General features: G+C 40.1%; 1 protein-coding gene across 2 annotated transcripts in view; it reads left to right on the top strand.

Moving 5' to 3' along the window:
• Positions 1–2,117: 2,117 nt before the first annotated feature.
• GABRB1 (gamma-aminobutyric acid type A receptor subunit beta1) overlaps positions 2,118–20,839 on the top strand; it is a 448,531-nt gene continuing 429,809 nt past the window's right edge. For both annotated transcript variants that reach the window (XM_033946143.1, XM_033946134.1), the window contains exons 1-3: positions 2,118–2,197; positions 2,338–2,429; positions 2,673–2,740. In XM_033946143.1, the coding sequence (XP_033802034.1) occupies positions 2,118–2,197; positions 2,338–2,429; positions 2,673–2,740 (240 nt within the window). The remainder of the gene's footprint in view (positions 2,198–2,337; positions 2,430–2,672; positions 2,741–20,839) is intronic.

The raw sequence follows: 20,839 nt of genomic DNA, 5'->3' as shown, positions 1-20,839 counted from the left end.
CATATTTTCAGCAAGTTGGTACCTACTTTTTGGAATGACTAGTTACTATGGATGAAACATGGTTACACCACTACGATCCTGAGACAAAACAACCGTCCATTCAATTGTGGCATTCAGGTTCTCCAAGGCCAAGGAAATTCAAGTCTTAAAAGTCAGGAGGAAAGGTCATGGCCACAGTGTTTTGGGATCAGGAAGGTGTTCTAAGTTGATATGCTGATTAAAGGAGTCATTGGAAGAAAAAAGGAGAGGGAAGCTGCAGAAAGAAGTTCTCTTTTTGAAAGACAATTCACCTGCTCACAAGGCTGGCAAAATGATGGATGCTTTGACACAGTTGGGATTTCAGTGCATAGACCATCCACCCTACTCACCAAGTCTTGTTCCATCTATTTCTGTTTCCAAACCTTAGAGTTTGAAAGGATGACAGATTTTGAGTGATTCAACAGCAGAGCAGTATTTCAGTGACCAGAGTATTTTTGGAAGAGATACAGAAACTTCAGACACAATGGGCTCCTTTTACTAAGGTGCGCTAGTGTTTTTAGCGTACGCAGGATATTACCGTGCACTTCACCGCACGCTACACGGCTAGAACTAATGCCAGCTCAATGCTGGCATTAGCTTCTAGCACGCATGGCAATGTAGCATGCACTATTCCACGCGTTAATGCCCTAACCCAGCTTCGTAAAAGGAGCCCAATGTGTCAAGTGTGTTGAACTTAGGGGTGAATGCGTGGAATAACTAATAAGTTTCAGGGCTCCATGTCAATTCCTTCTTGATTGGGCTGAGAACTTGTCAGCACTCCTTCCTATGCTTCCTCCATTAGCTGCAAATTTCCCTTGAATAAAATTTGCATGCCATTATGTTTCTACATGGGGTGGTATTACACTCATGGTAGAAGCCACATGTTCAGACGTCTGTACATCCATCAGGAGCCTTTCTGTTTGGGTCCCTGAATTTGTAGAGTTTTGTAAATTAGAATTGAACTTAAATGAACTATGGCTGAATTGACGATTGTTGAGGAAGAAGGTGCAACCTTGCTTGTCAATTAGGCACCTTCCTCTTCTTCCTCCTCCTAATACTATATTATTTCTAGAACCATACACTAGGAGGAGGAGTTCAGGTAACATTCCCTTAATGCTAGATTAAACAAAATAGCACAGATGTATTCAGCTGTCACAAAGTCAGTGTTAATTGCATCATGGTTGTTCCCTTCCTGTTCCTTCTATAGTAAAAATAGAGCACTTCCTAGGTTTCCACTTTTTGCTATCATTATTTGTTTTGGGTATAGGTAAATTAAATAATCCTCTCTGGCTTCATCTTCAGTAGGTGCATCTGTAGTTATGTCCTGTGGCTGTCCAGGCTGCCTTTCCAATCTCCATTTAAATGACCAGCAACTTGCTACAGTACTCCCTGGTTTGGTATGGATTTGCTCAGGATGCAGTTGAAATTCCTGACACAGACTGAATGAGTCCGATATTTCTGGAACAAACACTGTTTATTTTCAGGACAGGTTCAGAATAAAAAAATAAACAGCAGAAAATTAAACACGGATAATTACTGGACTTCCCAACCCCCCACCCCCTTCCTATAATCAAGGAAACCATCGCGATCAGGTACTTCCCATACCCGATTTGAGAGAAATGGTTACGCGCAGCTAAAGCACAGTCTTAAAACAGAGGAAGCTGAAATGTGATAAGTCTTTAATCGAGATTCTCAGCTTCTAATCATCAAGCTCCAGAGCTAATTCACGATCGGGACCATCTCCTACTCGAGATGCTAATCAGAATCATGCTGTCTAATCTTGGCCACTGCAGATCAGGTTGAAAGAAAAAAAAAAAAAAAAAAACCAGCAGTCGGTGTTCTACAAACGAAAACTCTCTCCTGATCAGTTCCAAGATCTGAAAGCAAGAACTACTTTTAACGGTTTTTATCCGCCGACTGGTTTTGTTTTGCTTTTTAACCAGGAAAATTATTTCCAAAGCAAACGGGATCTTTGGATTTTGAAGAACCATCACGCATGCGTGGCTGTATTTAGAATTACTGCTCTGCCTAGGACTAAGTTCCATTCCTCGAATCTTCGCACATAAGACATTTTTTTTTTAAAAAAATCTAAGTTAGGAATGTGGACAGTGCAAGGCCGGAAGTATTTTGGGATTCTGTGGCTCCCCGTGATAGTAACAATGGTCTGCTGTGCACAAAGGTGAGCTTACTGCAACCGTCTTGTATTTTGTATCCATGATTGTGAGTGTTATTCTTTGAGGGAAGACATATGGCTCTGTAATTCTGTTCGCTTGTAGTTCATTGCTATTTCTGAATCCGGTCCATGCTTCTTCCCTTCAGCGTTAATGAGCCCAGCAACATGTCTTACGTGAAAGAGACAGTGGATAGATTACTCAAAGGATATGACATTCGCTTGAGGCCAGACTTCGGTGGTATGTTTTTGTTGTTCATCTGTCTTCATCTGCCATCAACACTGTGTTGGTTGTGTCTACACCATCAAAGATAACGGGGGGAAAAGGAAACCAATCTGAGAACATTGTTGCTGCTGGTGGTAAAGTAGTGATGACGGTGTGTCTGTGTGTTTTGAGATTGGAGGGAGGGGGTTAAGGATACCCGCGATTTAAGAATTTAGGATAGCCTTATGGCCACATGAACAAATGTGTTTCCATTTCAAGGGCCTCCTGTCGATGTGGGGATGAGGATAGATGTTGCCAGCATAGATATGGTCTCAGAAGTCAACATGGTGAGTACATTTGAATTCAAGACGCACATATGTGCGCATCTCTAGACACGTAGTTGACCAGACTTAACTTTGTTTTAAATTAACAACCTTTGGGTTTCCTAGTGACTTTCACCCCTTGCCTAACTCATCTTAACACACATCCCATTTACAAATAAGTTTTCTTTATACATTTCTCATTAATCTTTTCTTTGCATTGATTAAAGTTGTAATACTCGATGCTGTTCGGGAAGAGTTCACACACGATACTGTATACTACCTATTTTCCATATACTGTGTATATATAAAATGTAGAATGCCGCCATCTGCTGATGGCAGCTTTTTATTACTTTAATTCAGGACCATGGATAGCTCCAAGGTTTCTGTTCTCGAGCTCAGAACCACTGCTGTGCCTGTTTATGAGAAACGGGAAAGTCGGCCAAGTGAGAAAGAAGTAATATGTTGTTTAAATAGCATGCAAATGCAATGTGATTTGGCTATGCCTCGTATTTATTTCTTGATGCAAAGAAATAAGGGGAAAAACCAGTTAAATAATTACATCTTTATAGATGTAAGTAATGAATACTACAGTATTTCTGTTTGCTGGAGCTTTAAAAAGTTGATAGGTGCTAAAGTTTTTGCTAGTCTGTTTTGGAAAGCTGGAAGCCTTTGAACAACTAGTATATCTTCAATCTCTAATATTTTAGTGGCAGAGATCACCTTTGTCTGTATTGCTCAGAGGAAAATATGCTGCATGATAAAGGAAAGAGAATGTTAAATGAAAACTGTTGAGCAAATCATACAAGACTGCATTCATGTGTTTAGTACATTTCAGCTGGTCTCGGCCTCTTCTGTTTTTATTTTGTTCAAATTTCACCTGGTCCTGAAACACCAGGGTACATTTTCCGTTGCCTATTCAGCATAGCGGCAGCTTTATCTGTAAATGATATATATCGATAATGAATATATAATGATATATGAGGAATATATATCGATAATGAATATATAATGATAATGAATTAGTTTTGCACATCAATGCATTTTAAACTCAGGATGCTGTTGATATTCTTCTGTGTAACTCTTAATTCAGTGATTACTGGAATGGCATGATAATGTGAGACTTCCAGGGTTAAAGAAAATTCTCTTCATGTTTCTTCTGTAAAGACTGAACATAGACCCAGAACATCAAATAGCAACATAACTGCATAAATATATGACCAGCCTAGTAACATAGCTTCAACAGGTTATCTGAATTTTCTATTGGCTGAAAAAAACCCCACACTTATTATATATAAATGTCAACAGATATATTACAATATACATCATACACATATGTCTGTCCTTTTAAAGGTGCATCTGAATTGTAACTATTTACAATTTATATATCAGATTTCTGCATCTGCTGTAACATTTTAACACAGTTTTTTAGAGGTGCATTAACATCATGCCTTAATAGCCATGCTGCTTAAAATACTATTGTTGGTCTGAGAACCTGGTGACCCTTTTTAAAAGCAATCATTTTGAACAATAGTGGTAACTGCTCCTACACTCATAGGAATTCTATGAGCGTTGGAGCTGTTACCGCCATGGCCAGCACTAAAAACCATGCTAAACTTTTGTAAAAGAGGGGGGGAGGGAGGGTGGCATAATTTTTAATTTATTATTCATCTCTCTAGTTTGACTTCTAGTCCATGAAAGTAAAAGAACATCATCTCAGGCAGCAAACTTTTAATTAAAACACAAAACATCAAAACTGAAAACAAAGATAAACACAGCTGTCAACAGGCATTTTTCAATGGTTCCTATGGAAACAGTGATGCATGCTGGACATTTATATAGATAGATATGTGTGTGTGGCGGGGGTGGGGGTGGAGTTACACATTAGTCCCTACTACCAAAAACTTCACTGGCTGCCCCTGGAAGCACAAGTTTTGTTTAAATGTTTTTGCCTTTGTTATAAATCAATTTTTGGCCTGGCCCCTACATACCTGGTTTCTCAATTTAATCTGGACAGTCCTATTAGACCCACACGCAGAATTCATATGTTCATCTTTCCATCTTTAAAGGACTGCCGCTACAAAAGATTTACTGGACAGAACTCTTGCCGGATCTTTTCCAGAAAAGCCCCGCCACTAATGGAAAAAGTGCACGCACCGAAAGTTAAGCCCCGCCACCTTTTGCCAGCGCACGCAACCTTAACCAGTGAAGTTCTCAGCACAACGGCCCCACAACGCGGCGCGATGTGTATAAAGTAAAGTGGGGGGGTTCACCCACACACACTCCCGTCAGAGCACCCAAAAAAGATTATAAAAAAGAGGATATGAAACTTAACATTATAAAAAAATAGGATAAACTGTCGACCATTTTTTTAAGGGCTCCGACGGGGGGGGTGTGGGGGGGAACCCCCCCCCCACTTTACTTTCTACAGATCGCGCCTCTTTTTTATAATTTTTTTTGGGTGGCGGGGGTTAACTTTTTGGTGGGGCTTATCTGGAAAAGATCCCTCTTGCTTCCCAGGCAGGTAAATGGAACGACTGGCTGGGTAACATCATCATGCACTCCTCATCCTACTTCAATTTCAGAAAAGCAATAAAAACAAATTTGTTTAATCAATTGTAACCTAAGATTCTTATAATGTATTACCACTCCCAACCTGTACCTTATACACGATGACTTTGTTTTGTACCACTTCACTGTATTGTACCACTTTGCTGATTGTCCAGCACCTCTTGTTGTAAACCGCCTCGAACTATCATGGCTTTGGCGGTATATAAAAATAAAATAATAATTATTATTATTATTTCTTTTTTTCAAATGTGATCTCTTTTGAGTTACAGTATAGGTCCTCTCCCTAGAAGGTAACAGGCTTTTGTGAAAGAAAAAAAAATAACACAGAAAATCAAATAATCTCTAAGGTATAAACGCCCTCATTTACAAAGCCGTGCTAGCGTTTTTAGCACTGGCCGCCGCAGTAACAGCTCTGACGCTCAAAGGAATTCTATGAGCACTGGAGCTGTTACCGGCGCTGCCGGTGCTAAAAATGCTTTGTACAGGAGGGAGGGGGGAAGCGGTAAAGAATCATGATAACGATCATTATTAGAAAATATTAAAAGCAGTTCCATGTCTTGAACTAGAGGGAAAGAGAAACAACCTGGATATGAATAACCCCTTCAGAATGATACTTTTTACCGTGTTGATATCTTTTTTTTCTAGACACAGCTGTTCAGAATGTGTTATTATATAGACAAATTTTTTTTTTTTTTTTTAATTATCTTTGAAACCCAAACAAATCAGATATTAGCTCCATTGCAGAGATAGCTGTTGGGATTCGTTTTGTTTCTATTTAATCCCAAGGTTTAGAGATTTTAGTACGTTACAGATTCATTGTCACCCTTTAGAATATAAAATTTGACCAGTGGACTACCTTGAATGGGTCAGCATGAAACAGATACCATTGGAATGCCAAATGGTGATGATGAGTATAATTAATCTTTCCATTCATAAAAGTGGTCACAGGGATGAAGCAGGAAACTACAGGCCGGTGAGCCTCACTTCAGTTGTTGGAAAAATAATGGAAGTGTTGCTGAAAGAAAGGATAGTGTATTTCCTTGAATCTAATGGGTTACAGGATCTGAGGCAACATGGCTTTACAAAAGGTAAATCGTGCCAAACGAACCTGATTGAATTTTTTGATTGGGTGACCAGAGAGCTGGATCGAGGACATATGCTAGATGTAATTTACTTGGATTTCAGCAAAGCCTTTGATACAGTTCCTCATAGGAGGCTGTTGAACAAACTTGAAGGGCTGAAGTTAGGACCCAAAGTGGTGAACTGGGTCAGAAACTGGCTGTCGGACAGACGCCAGAGGGTGGTGGTTAATGGAAGTCGCTCGAAGGAAGGAAAGGTGACTAGTGGAGTCCCTCAGGGTTCGGTGCTGGGGCCAATCCTGTTCAATATGTATGTAAGTGACATTGCTGAAGGGTTAGAAGGAAAAATGTGCCTTTTTGCAGATGATACCAAGATTTGTAACAGAGTAGACACCGAAGAGGGAGTGGAGAATATGAAAAAGGATCTGCAAAAGTTAGAGGAATGGTCTAATGCCTGGCAACTAAAATTCAATGCAAAGAAATGCAGAGTAATGCATTTGGGGATTAATAATAGGAAGGAACCGTATATGCTGGGAGGAGAGAAGCTGATATGCACGGACGGGGAGAGGGACCTTGGGGTGATAGTGTCCGAAGATCTAAAGGTGAAAAAACAGTGTGACAAGGCAGTGGCTGCTGCCAGAAGGATTCTGGGCTGTATAAAGAGAGGCGTAGTCAGTAGAAGGAAGAAGGTGTTGATGCCCCTGTACAGGTCATTGGTGAGGCCCCACTTGGAGTATTGTGTTCAGTTTTGGAGACCGTATCTGGCAAAAGACGTAAGTAGACTTGAGGTGGTCCAGAGGAGGGCGATGAAAATGATAGGAGGCTTGCACCAGAAGACGTATGAGGAGAGACTGGAAGCCCTGAATATGTATACCCTAGAGGAAAGGAGAGACAGGGGAGATATGATTCAGACGTTCAAATACTTAAAGGGTATTAACGTAGAACAAAATCTTTTCCAGAGAAAGGAAAATGGTAAAACCAGAGGACATAATTTGAGGTTGAGGGGTGGTAGATTCAGGGGCAATGTTAGGAAATTCTACTTTATGGAGAGGGTGGTGGATGCCTGGAATGCGCTCCCGAGAGAGGTGGTGGAGAGTAAAACTGTGACTGAGTTCAAAGTAGCGTGGGATGAACACAGAAGATTTAGAATCAGAAAATAATATTAAATATTGAACTAGGCCAGTTACTGGGCAGACTTGCACGGTCTGTGTCTGTGTATGGCCGTTTGGTGGAGGATGGGCAGGGGAGGGCTTCAATGGCTGGGAGGGTGTAGATGGGCTGGAGTAAGTCTTAACAGAGATTTCGGCAGTTGGAACCCAAGCATAGTACCGGGTAAAGCTTTGGATTCTTGCCCAGAAATAACTAAGAAGAAAAAAAAAAAAAAAAAAAATTTAAATTGAATCAGGTTGGGCAGACTGGATGGACCATTCGGGTCTTTATCTGCCGTCATCTACTATGTTACTATGTTACTATATTATTTTTAATTCTGTCAGTTTTTTCATCTTGAACATCTTTATTACATGGTTTTGAAATCTTTAATTAAAGCACGTAAATATTGTTGTTGCTACATAATGGTGAGATCATGAGTCTAGTTTCTATATTAACAATACCACCACCCTTTTACAAAACCGTAGCACAGTTTTTAGCTACAGTGGTAACAACTCCAATGCTACAGTGGTAACAACTACAGTGGTAACAACTCCAATGCTATGAGCATCAGAGCTGTTACCGCTGCAGCCAGTGCTAAAAACCGCACTGCAGTTTTGTAAAAGGAGGGGTAAGTGATGGAATAGCAGTGATGTCATTTTCTTAGAAATTAATTAGTTCTGCAGTATAACTTTGAGGAATGATTATATTTTTCCTGCTTGCAAGGAATTCATTTCTTGACAATACTCTGCATTGTGATAAATGGAGAACGCCAATGCTGTAGGTTGTAGGGCATAAATCTAAATGACTTGTGACAATTGCAAATTAAGCAGGTTTTGATGTCATAATTGAATTGAACCAGGATAACTTAATATGTTGTACCCTTCAAATTGACCTTTGTTGTTGTCATTATAACTTAAAATGACATGTTTATTTTATATCCTTTTATAAATTTGAGAATATGGAAGTCTGACAATGGATGAATGTGATATTACAGTCACACACAATACAAATGTTTATATTATTTCACTACATATTGTTTATATTAAAAAACATAGTTTTCCTATTTGCTTTTAACAGATATAAAAGTATGAATGTGGAACTGGTCTGATTTAATGTGCAGCACTGTGTACATCTGGCAGCACTATAGAAATGATAAGTAGTAGTAAATAGTCATAGTAGTCAAAACAGCAGGTTAAGCAGAAGGGAAATCAGGGTTCAAATCTCACATTTCCTGCTGATCTTCCTTGTAACTTGAACACGCCATTTCACTCTCCATTACTTCTGGTACAGCTAAGATTGTAAGTCCACTTGAAAAAGAGCATAACTTTGCCTGTCCTCACTTGGATTCTGAGGTGTTCTTCTGTTTTAGCTTTCTTATTCCTTCCATTAAACATTTATCTCATCCTCTGGTAGATCCTCCACATCGCTATACCACTCTCAGTTGGGGATACTTAAGATCTGTTCTAGGACCTCTTTCTTTTCTCTAACTGTATTTGTTCCCTTGGTGTTTTGATCTCTGTCATAGATTTCAGTAAAATCTTTATGTGATGACACCCAGATTTACCTCTCCACAACCAGAAATTTTATCAGGAATCCAGGACCAAGGGCTCCTTTTATCAAGCTGCAGTAGGCGGCTAATGCGCGGAATACCGCGCATTCAACCACCTGCCACGCTAGTCACTAACGCCTCCATTGACGAGGCGTTAGTTTTTTGGTGTGCCACGGGGGTTAGCGTGTAATAAAATGTCCGACGCGCAAACCCCCATAGTGCACCTTGATAAAAGGAGCCCCAAGTCTCTGCCTGCTTATCTAACATTGCTGTCATGATGTCCCAGCACCATCTGAAGCTGATCATGGCTGAGACTGAACTTTTCACACTTCTCCCTAAACTCACTTATCCTCTTCCCCCATTTTCTGTTTCTGTGGATAACACTCTTATCCTCCCTAATTCATCATAAATTTGGGGTCTTCTTTGACTCATCTCTCTCTTTCTCTCTCTTTCTTTCTCTATCTTGCGCTTTTCAACAGACTGCCAAAATCTGGGGAAAGACCATAGGAAGTCCCAGGCATGGGAGACCTTCTGTGGAGTTCCACAAGGCTCCCATCTCTCACCATTATTATTCAACGTATACACAAGTGCCTTGGGTAAGCAAATCTCCATCCCCCACGTCCCCACCTTCTCCTATGCGGATGACCTTTTCATCCCCTGCGTAGCTAAGGACTCATTCACAGACACAACTCAATACATTATGAAACTGATAGAAGATCTAAGCACATGATCTCACCAACACTTCCTAAACTAAATAAACATAAGACGGAAGTGCTCTGGTTTAGCAACCATAATTCATTGCCACACTCAGAGCTCATCTTAACATCAGGCAAGAGGCTAACAATAAGCAAGTCATCAAAACTACTTGGAATAATCCTCGACTCAGACCTTACCATGAGAGAACAGATCACCTCACTGGTCAAAAAATTCTTCTTCAGAATAAGACAACTGAGGACGATAAGATCAGCACTGAGCCAGGCCAACTTTAGGATAGTGGCTCAGGCAGTCTTCCTTCCATATCTAGACTACTACAACTCTCTATATTGTTATTTTTTTAGTAGTTATATACCACTTATGGCCTAAGTGGTTTACATTCAGGTATTCAAGCATTTTTTCCTATCTTGTCCTAGTGGGCTCCCACTCTACCTAATGTACCTGGGTAATGGGGGATTAGGTTACTTGCAATACACAAGAGCAGAAGGGGCCAAGTCTTCAAACTTTCATAGCAACTGGCAGTGTGATACAAATGAATGAGTCAATCAACCAGTCATAAAAACATCTGGCAAGTCATAGGACTCAGTAGTGATAAGCTAAGCAGAAAAGTAAAATTGCATTTAAAGCCTTTTTTATGCAAACAAATATGTTAGTGTAAGTGAGAATGAAACCATCATTAGAGCCTCTTTCTAATGGCAGGCACATGTGTTATGACGAGTAGTGGCTTGTGGCCAGTAGGGGGTGATGTTTATGGGACGGTAATGGAATGGATATCAGAACATGATAATGCAGTATTTTTGTGGAGTTTTTCTACAAAAGTGCCTATTTTTTGTATGATTCTGGGTAATTCTAGTTAGATACAAGCATATGTGTTAGTTAAGGCCATGCCCAATAGAAGCGTACGAAAGACGGGTGAATAAAAATCTGAATATAAATGTGGCCAAGGCCAGAAAAACACACTACAGATTAATATAAGGGAAAGTATAATAATATTATTTTTATGTACTTTGCTGTTGGGCCAGATCATGAAGAAAACCAGGATATACATGGAATCCATTTTGGTTCTCTGTCTTTTCTATATCTTCTCAGTCTTTGGAATCCATTTTGTTTTCCAAGTCTTTGTTCTCAGCATCATGGTGTTAATTGATACCACATGTGCCTTAGGCTGGCTAGAAGAAAGTATTCCAAACTGAGATATAACATTTATGAAATATGAGTTATGAATGGCCGAGATATGAATGAGAATTATGAATGCTTGGGCCCAAGAAATTATGAATGAAGCAAATATGAATGTGTGGATGTGAAAGAATTGGTAGAAGAACATTATATATATATATATTTGCAACCTAAAGAAATTCAAAGGGCACAACATCTGGACATAATTAACAGTCTCTAGCATAGAGAGGGGGAACAGCCCCCCTCCTCCTCCAGGCTAAGGCTTCTGTGTGCAGATCCATAAACTGTCAGCTTAGGGAGAGCTTTTTTTCCTCTAAGGCTGACAACTTTTCAGCATTGAAGGGCTTAGAACATTTCAGCATCTTTTTATGATGTTCTTAATATACTTTTGTGAAAATTATGATGCATATTCAGAAATGAATATAAACAAACAAATGTAATGTTCTGAAACTTTGTCTAACTTTTAAACACCTCCTTTGTTGATTTTTATTGGTTGAGAAATTGATGATGTCATAATGAGCCAAAGGTATATAATGAGAGTGTCGTGAGATCTTAAGGGAGCTCGTTATCAGAAAGCCAGCATTTTGGCAACTATATTGATCTCCCGCTAATGCAATGGCTAATTAATGCAATTATGCTTTATCATTTGGTGTCATGATTGGAGAAAAAAACCAATAAAATTACTGGTAACTTTACATTAGTGAAATTTTGCATGTTTTATTATTTTTCACACCTTTGAACTTATGTTCAAATGTCCCTTGCTCAGTTATCAATAACAAAAGTATGCAATGTAGCAAAAAATGCTTAGATTGCATCAAACTTGCTATTAAATTTTGAAGACCTGACCTCTTCTGCTCTTGTGTATTGGATTTCATTGGCGCAGAGGTGTTTGTTTCCTATGCTGGATTAGGTGACTTGCCCAGGGTCACAAGGTACAGTGTGGTATTTGAACCCACAACCTATATACTGCAACATTGCTATGAAAGACCTTAAGAGACTATAGTTTCTCCAAAACACACAGCGACATGGCTGATCCTACATAAGCAGGAAATTGACCATGTGGTCCACAAGTATCTTCCACTAAATTATAAAGAAAACTCCACTGGCATTAAGAAATAGAGCTATAAGGTTAACAGAATTCTGTTAACAGAATCAGCATGAAGAATCAGCAAAGCCAATATAAGATATTGCTATAAAATTCCCTGATGCAGTGGGAGTAGATATGGTCCTGCAAAATGCAGGCTGTTTCGGTTAGTGAAACGAAGCAGCGGTTCATTGCTAAACAGTTAAGGAATACACTTCAATAAACTAAGAAGCTCAAGAAATAGAAGAAACCAAGATTCCTTGAGATAAGTAACTGTTTGATTGCTTATACAGAATGGATTTCAATATCAGAATTCAAAAGATAATTTTTGCAAGATTTGACGATTCTGTGTACTATGAATAGTCTGTAAGGCAAAAAGTATAGAGTACACCACAAAAATAATTACATGGTGGGTACCTGTTATAACTAGAAAAAAATATATCACTATACAAAAGGTTTATAAGAAATAGAAAGGAAAGGAAAGGAGATAAAACAAAATAAAAGGAGTGGCATAATCAAAAAATACGTCTAAGTCCGTTTTGGGCCTAAGTCGCTAGTTGCCCAAAGTTGGACATGCCCAAAGTCCATTCTCATAAAATACGTCCAAAATATATTTTTTTTTCGAGAATAGTCTACTTCTACGTCCATCCGTTTGATCGTCCAGACCGCTAAGTCGTCTATCTTTATACCCCATTCTCATCCAAAAATTTGTCCAAGTCAAAAACGCCTAGAACAAGACCTTTTGGACTTGGGAAGGGTCAGCAAAAAAATGGACTGGACACCCAGACATGGCAACAGAGTAGTGGGGCACCTTACAGGGCACTGCTGTGAACTTCACAAAAAGGGTACCACATAAACATCTCACCACAACTCCCTTATAGGTCATGGTGAGCTCTGCAAAACACCCCCAAAACCTACTATAGCTACCTACCACCCCAATAGCCCTTATGACTGCAGGTGCCACCTTTATGACAGTGCAATAGGGTTTTGGGGGGTTTTGGTGGGTGCACATGTTTCACATGAATGCAGTGATTAGATTAGCTTATTGGCCTGGGTCCTCCTCTCTATGGTTCACTAGCCCACCCCCTAGACTACTTAAGCCTCCTCTGTGTAGCTCTACAAGGCTTTCCTATGCCAGGTGCTGATGTTCTGGAGGCAGGTATGTACGTTTTTATTCCGATTTTTATGCCAGTGTGTGTGTGGGGGGTCAGTGATCACTGGGGGAGCGAGGGGGGGGGGGTTCTGTACTTTGTGTCTGCAGTGGTTATTTGGTCACTTTGGATACCTTCTGGGCATTTAGACCTGTTTTTAGATTGCCTAAGTCACTACATATAATTTCCATCTAGGCAGTCTTGTTAAACTTTCGGTTATACTTGCAGTACGACTAAGTCTAGGTCAGCCCGCCCACATCCCGCCCTCACCACTCCTCCTAAAACACTCCTTTCAGCTCTGGGCATACAGCGGCACTGAAAAGGCCTAATCTGCTTTTAGGTATGTCTAAAACCCGTTCAAATTATCAGCACTTGGACAACCTGTTTTTAAGGTCGTCTAAGTGCCAATATGAGCAGGATTTTAGACGTACAGTCAAACCTTGGTTTGCGAGTAACGCAGTTTGCGAGTGTTTTGCAAGAGGAGCAAAACACTCAGCAAACTTTTGTCTCACAAACTGAGTGCTGCCCCGATAAACAAGCACTTACAGCTGCAGGCAGCGCTGTTTCAAGGAGATGCCTCTTCCATCCTCCAGCCAGCCTTCCGTACCAAGTGCTTTCCACACCACATTGGAGAACCCCTGAGCTCACGTAGCTGAGTGCCGTCCCACATGCACATTATGTACAATCACGCACACTGTCGATCATCGACGTATGTGTTTATACGTAACGCGCATGTGGGACGGCACTCGGCTACGTGGGCTCTGGGTTCTCCAACATGGTACAGAAGGCACTTGGTGCAGAAGGCTGGCAGACAGAAAAGGCATCTCCTTGCAGTGGAGCTGCCTGCAGCTGTACAGGGATCCAATGGTTGCACGCGACTGGCCACCTACAAACTGCAGGACCCGGCACCCAACAGGTATGCACCCCTGGGCCACCCCTCGCCATTTCCTCCCAGTTCCTTAGCACCTTTTGGGTTGTGAAACAAATTGTCAGCGTTGCCATTTTTTTCTATGGGGAACTTTGCTTTGATATACAAGTACTTTGGATTACGAGCATGCCTCTGAAACGAATTATGCTCATAAACCAAGGTACCACTGTATTTCTGTTTCGATTATGAGCCCCTTAGGGTTTTGCTTGTGACATGAGTAGGAGCCAGTGAATGTATTCATGGTAAAACCCAAATTGGGAGAGAAGTCAAGGAGGAGGAATCCAAGATGGCGGACGCCATTTAGCTGAGCTCAGATGGCTTAGCGTTTTTCTTCTAATTTTATAACTATTGGAAAGCTGTTACTTACTTTGCTGAAATGCCTCATATAAAGAGGAAGGGGAATGTGAGAGCGGGACAGTTACGGCTGCTCACATCGTCTCCGGCCCAACAGAAGATTCAGCGTTTTCTACAGCCGCTGAGCCCAGCTGACACCCGGATATCCCTGTGGCGGGAGAGTTCCGCGTTGGACTTGAGTGAGGGAGCACATCGTTGTCTCTGCCGCTTCTCTCTGCGCCTCTATGTCCAGCAGAAGCGCAGAGTATTGAGCCTGACCCCGAGGGAGAGGAGCAGGAGACCCCAGAGCAGGCATTGGGAGGAGCTACTACCCCAGCTGGAATGTTAGGTCGAAAGATCGCTGAAGTAGAAGGAGGATCAGCAAGTATACCAGCAGTGACAATAGAGATACTCCTTGAGGCTATCAAGAAGGTAGATGAGAAGGTAGAGAAGACTGCCTCAGATATTGAGGTAATGGTCAAGAAAATGGATACCTTTTTGGTAAAAGTCAGGCAAGAATGCATGGATAAAATACAACTGAGTCAGCCTCCTTGAAAAACTCAATTACCACTATTATTAAAGAACAAAATTCTACAGCCCGTAAAATAGAAATGATAGAGAACTTTAATAGAAGATTGAATTTGAGAATGCTAAATTGCCCAAGGATACTGGCAATATCACCTACTGAGATTTTCAAAAAATTTCTTGTACACTGTTTGAATTTTCCACAAGACCAGATCCCGCCCTTAAATAAAGTATACTTTTTACCTGTTTCAAAAAGAAATTCTGATATATCTAGGGGTGAGAACTTGGTCTCTGATAAAGACTTCCAAAATCTTACGGCAATATTAGAGGATTCATCCTTCGATGTTAAAGAAAGAGGAACTTTAATTGTTAACTTTATTTTTGAACAAGATCTTAATGCTGTTATGAGGTTATTCTTTAAAATATCTGGAACACCTTTTTGTGGTCAACGTCTATGGTTATATCATGATGTAACTAGAATAACCCAGGAAAGGCGAAAAATGTTTTGGGGCATGAGAGAAGAGACAAGGAAGCTAGGTGCTACTTTTTTGTTAGCCTATCCATGCAAATGTGTTATTAAGTTTATGGATTTAAAATATGTGTTCTTTACACGAGACCATCTTCGCTCCTTTTTAGATCTCAAGGGTTTATCTAATGGAGGGAGTGTAGCTTAAAGGAATAATGCCGGGATGTAGCGTTTAAGTCTTTTCCTTTTTTGTATATTACTGCAATTTTACTCCCTATAATTTCTGTGGTTTTTTCCTCCTAATTGAGGTCTAAAGAAGAGTTAAGTTTCATAATAATGTTTATTTTAAATACTATAATGCCTAATGACGTTATTCTTGTTGAAATATGATTCTGTATTTCTATATCAAGTAGTTTATACTTGTAAAGTATGTTAAATTCAATAAAAATTAAAATACAAAAAAAAACAACCCCAAAATGGTACATAGCTCCATATTCTGAGGCTTTTCACCCTATCAAATAAAAAAATATAAATAAATAAGTAGACCTTACAGCTCTATTTATTTTTTTTAATATTTTTATTCATTTTAAAGCCAAAAATAAGTGCAATGTATTATACAGACATTTTACATTTTAACAGCACTTAAATTCTATCAAATTATATTTTATGACAAAAACATATATCATCCCCCTTTCTACATATCCAACAATTGCACTCAAATAAAAGTATCACTACACCCATCCAGGATGTGTATGATCCAAGGGCAAAATCAACAATCACTCCTTACAGAATTTTGTCAATGGCTCCCAAACATCCATAAATTTCCTATAATGTCCCTGTTGTATGGCCATCATATGTTCCATTTTAAAAGTATGGCATAGAAATTCCCACCAAAAAGTACAATTTAACCGATCCCAGTTTTTCCAGTTCCTCAAAATAAGTTGTATGGCAACCCCTGTCGTAATAAATAGAAGTTTATTATTATGGGAAGATATTTGACTTTTAGCCCTCATTAACGTGCCAAATAGCACGGTATCGTATGTCAATGCCATAGGATTTTCCAATACTTCATTCACTTGATCCCAAATGGATCTCCAAAATTTAAGTATCAAGGGGCAATAGAACAGCCGATGATCCAATGTCCCTACATCGAGATGACAGTGCCAGCATCCATTAGACTTAGAACTATCCAATTTCTATAAACAAACAGGGGTCCAATAAGATCTATGTAACAAAAAAAAACAACAAACATGTTTGTCTCATAGATGCAGATGCCATACATCTCATCCTCCAAGTCCAAATTCGTGGCCATTGAGATGCAGAAATCTGCTGCTTTATCTCAATGCTCCAAATGTCACGAAGACCAGTTTTTGGTTTCTTATTCAAAAATTCAGATATTAATTTGTACCACTGAGTGGCCTGATGTCCCAGGAAATCTGTCTGGAAGCAAAGGACCGGCAAACTATACTGATTTTTAAGATTTTGCCAATCAGGGAACCCCTTCTGAATGGCTTGTTTCAACTGCAACCACTTATAGAATTGAGACTTAGCAATACCAAATGTTTGTTGCAGTCATGAAAAGTCAAGCAGCTTTCCCTCTGATACTATATCATCCAGAGTACGCATGCCCGCCTTCATCCAATGCTTCCAAATGACTTTAAACCCACCAATTTGAATCTTGGAGTTCAGCCAAAGGGACTGACACATAGATTTATGAATCAAAATAGGTGTTAAATTATTAACAAATTTTAATGTCTTACAAGTGTCTAATAAAATTCTATTGTCCTTATATAACCTGGGTAACTTGATACTCAAAATGGAGACAGGAGTTGCCATTCCAACCATAACCAGTCTGGGAGATTTTCCATGGGCTCAGGGAGGATCCAATACATACCCTGACGCATTATATAGGCTTGATTGTACCTATAAAAATTGGGAAAATTCCCCTCCCCTCCCCCCCGCTGCAATTGGTTTTTGTAAAGATACTAAAGCAATTCTCGCAGTTTTACTATTCAATTTCTTGTAACAGGACCTCTGAAAATATACTGGCAACATATCAATTTGATAGCAAACCACAGGCAAAATCATCATCTTAACAGTTTGGACTCTCCCCCACTAAGACAGATGTAAAGGGTTCCATTGCTCACACATTTCTGTAACCTTCAGCAGTAAAGATTTTTCATTTACTTTCATCGCCTCTTCCAACGTTTTCTGAATCCAAATACCTAAATATTTTATACCCTCTTCCTTCCAAAGAAAAGGGAATGTGTCAAATAATCCTTTTGGTCAATGTACATTTAGAGGAAGAACCTCTGATTTACTCCAATTTATTTTATAGCCAGAAAATTTGCTAAATCAATCAATCAAATCCAGTAAATGCGGGATGGAAGTTTCAGGATTCCTCAAATGAAGCAAAATATCATCCGCATACGCAGAGACCTTATATTCTCAACCTGCATAAGGAATACCCTGAATCTCTTTTGCCTGTTGAATAGCCAATAGCAAGGGTTACAGAACAATGTCAAAAAGCAAAGGAGATAACAGACACCCTTGTCTAACTCCCCTCTCCAGACGAAAATGTTTTAAAAAAGTATTATTAATATATAATCTGGCAGAAGGGGAACTATACAAGGTTTGAGTCATTTGTATAAATCCAGAACAAATACCAAACCAATCCATTGCTTGATACATGAAGGTCCATTCCACACGATCAAAGGCCTTCTCTGCATCCAAGGATACAGAGAAGGCCGGATCTTCCATGGCTTTTGTTAAATTGAACATGTGGAAAGCCAGTTTGGTGTTCTTTGAAGAATGTCTTTGAGCAACGAACCCCGTTTGGTGCATACCAATAATATAAGGGAGAGCCTTGGCCAAGCATAAAGCCAATAACTTAGCCAGAAGTTTTCAATCTACATTAATCAAAGAAATAGGCCTGTAATTTGAAACCAACGTAGGATCTTTATTTGTTAAAGATTCTGGCATAGTACCTGTAATGCAACCTTTAGTCAGTTGAACATGATATAAATTTAATAGATGAGTTAATAGGGTAATTTGAAATGATTTGTAAAACTCTACAGTGAACCCATCACCATCTGGAGCGGATCCAACTAAGGGATTTCAATGCTGCTTATAGTTTTTTCATTGATATAGGCACATCAAGAGTTCCTTTAATATGCTTGGGAATTTTAGGCCCCTTAATTAACTTCAAGAACTCTAAACCCTCAAGTTCTTTATTTGAATAAAGCTTTGAAGAATATAAAGCTTTATAATATTTCAAAAATTGTTTTAAGATATTTCCAATTTGAGAATGAGTTTCACTATTCTCATCTGTGATAGCCACAATTTTTACTTTTCTTTTTTTAGCTTTAAGGTAATTAGCTAATACTCTTCCCGCTTTATTCGAGTTTCCATAATACAAAGCCTATTGAGAAAACAACTCTTTCCTAACCATTTGAGAGGAAATCTCATTGTATTTATATGTGGAGGGGCATAATAAATAAAAACGTCTAAGTCCCCTTTTGGCCTAAGGTCTTAAATGTTGAAAGTAGAAGCAGGGAAAATGTCCATTATCAAAAAAAACATCCAAAAAGGAGTTTTTTTTGGATAATGACCTGCCTCAACGTTCAGCTGTTTAAACGCCCAGACCACCACTACGTCTAAACGTACACCACATAATCAGCCTAAAAAAAGCCTAACTCCCAAATGCCCAAAACAAGGGCTTTTAGGCAAAGGAGGAGCAAGTCCTTTGCCTAAAAGCTGGATTCTGTAACTGGTGTCTGTCAAAAACAACACCGGTTACAGAATCCCCCCCACACACACACAACGATATGGGCAGGAGGGAGCCCAAGCCCTCCTGGCCCGCGGCACCCCAAAGCCCCAACTATGTTTGGGGCAAGAGGGAGCCCAAGCCCTCCCCCCTGCCGAGTCCGATGAGGCCAGGAGGGAGCCCAAGCCAACCTGGCCCAGCGATCTCCAACCCCCCTCCCCCCCCACGATCTGGCCAGGAAGGAGCCCAAGCCCTCCTGGCCCGGCGACACCCCCTAACCCCCACTCCCCACTAAAATATGGGCAGGAGGGATCCCAGGCCCTCCTGCCCTCGATGCAACCCCCCATGAACAGCCCCCCCCCCGATCCTCCAATCACCCTCCGCCAACCCGTGACCTCCCCGCTGACCCCACGATCCCCCACCCCCCTCCCCTTGCCTTAAAAATTGTTGGTCAGACAGACGGGTGCCAAGCCCGTCTGTCCGACAGGCCAGCCATCTACGGAGTGGCTGGCCTTAGGGCCTGATTGGCCTAGGCGGCTCAAACCCCGCCCACAGGTGGGGCTTGAGGCACCTGAGCCAACTGGAATCGGCCCAGTTGTCTTAGGCCCCTCCTGTGCAGCGATCAGCTCAGTGGCCCCTTTTTTAGCACTTATACCTGTTTTGACTTGGTCTAAGTCCAAACGTATAAGTGCCGAATAGGCAACTTGCCTAAAGTTTTGGTTATACCTGCTGTACGCCTAGGTTTAGGTTGGCCCACCTCCTGCCCTCCACCCGCCCTTTCCCCTCCTCTAAAAATGCCTCTTTTTGCTCTATGCATTTAGAGGCAGGGGAAAGGCCTAAGCTGGTTTTAGATATGTCTAAAACCAGCTTTGATTATGGGTACTTGGACGATCAGGCTTTTTGATTGTCCAAGTACCCATTTAGGCCACTTTTTAGACGTGCTTTTTTTTATTATGAGCCCCTTAGCTTTTAAGAGGGCCTGTAAAGTAGTTTGTTCCCATTTCAAGGCCAATTGATACTCTAAAACCTTAATATTTTGTTCCAAATTAGAATATTCTATTTTAAGTTGTTTCCTAACATATGCCGAATATGAGATTATTTGCCCCCTCATGGTAGCTTTGAAAGCTTCCCATAATGCTTCTAAAGAGATTTCCTCTGAGGCATTGATTTGAAAATATTCATTCATTTTTAATTGACATTCCACAATAAAGTTTGAATCTGCAAGCAATGTATTATTGAATCGCCAAACAGGTCTATTAGAATGTTGTTCCTCAAATTTTAATTCAATCCAAACTCCAGCATGATCTGATAAAACAATTTGGTCTCTGCCAGCTTTGGTTACCTGTTGAACTAATTGATCTGATACAAATACAATTCTTGAAAATGATTTATGAACATGGGAGTAAATGTAAAACTCCTGAGCATTAAAATGGAGAATCCTCCATATATCTTTTAATCCACAGGATTGAACTAAATTATCCAATTCCAGTGATTTTAAAAGTTTACTAGGTTGTTTATCCATCAATGGATCCATAACAGCATTAAAGATTAGAGGCAGCTAGTGGCAGAAGTTCCTGCTGAAGAGCGAATTAAGTGCATAGATATTAAATAGTGTCACAGCATGTTTCCCCAAGG

This window comes from Geotrypetes seraphini, chromosome 1 (genome assembly GCF_902459505.1).
Source record: "Geotrypetes seraphini chromosome 1, aGeoSer1.1, whole genome shotgun sequence".
Classification (NCBI taxonomy): Eukaryota; Metazoa; Chordata; class Amphibia; order Gymnophiona; family Dermophiidae; genus Geotrypetes; species Geotrypetes seraphini.
Note: the sequence above shows the minus strand (reverse complement) of the source record. Positions and strands in the feature narration are given on the sequence as shown.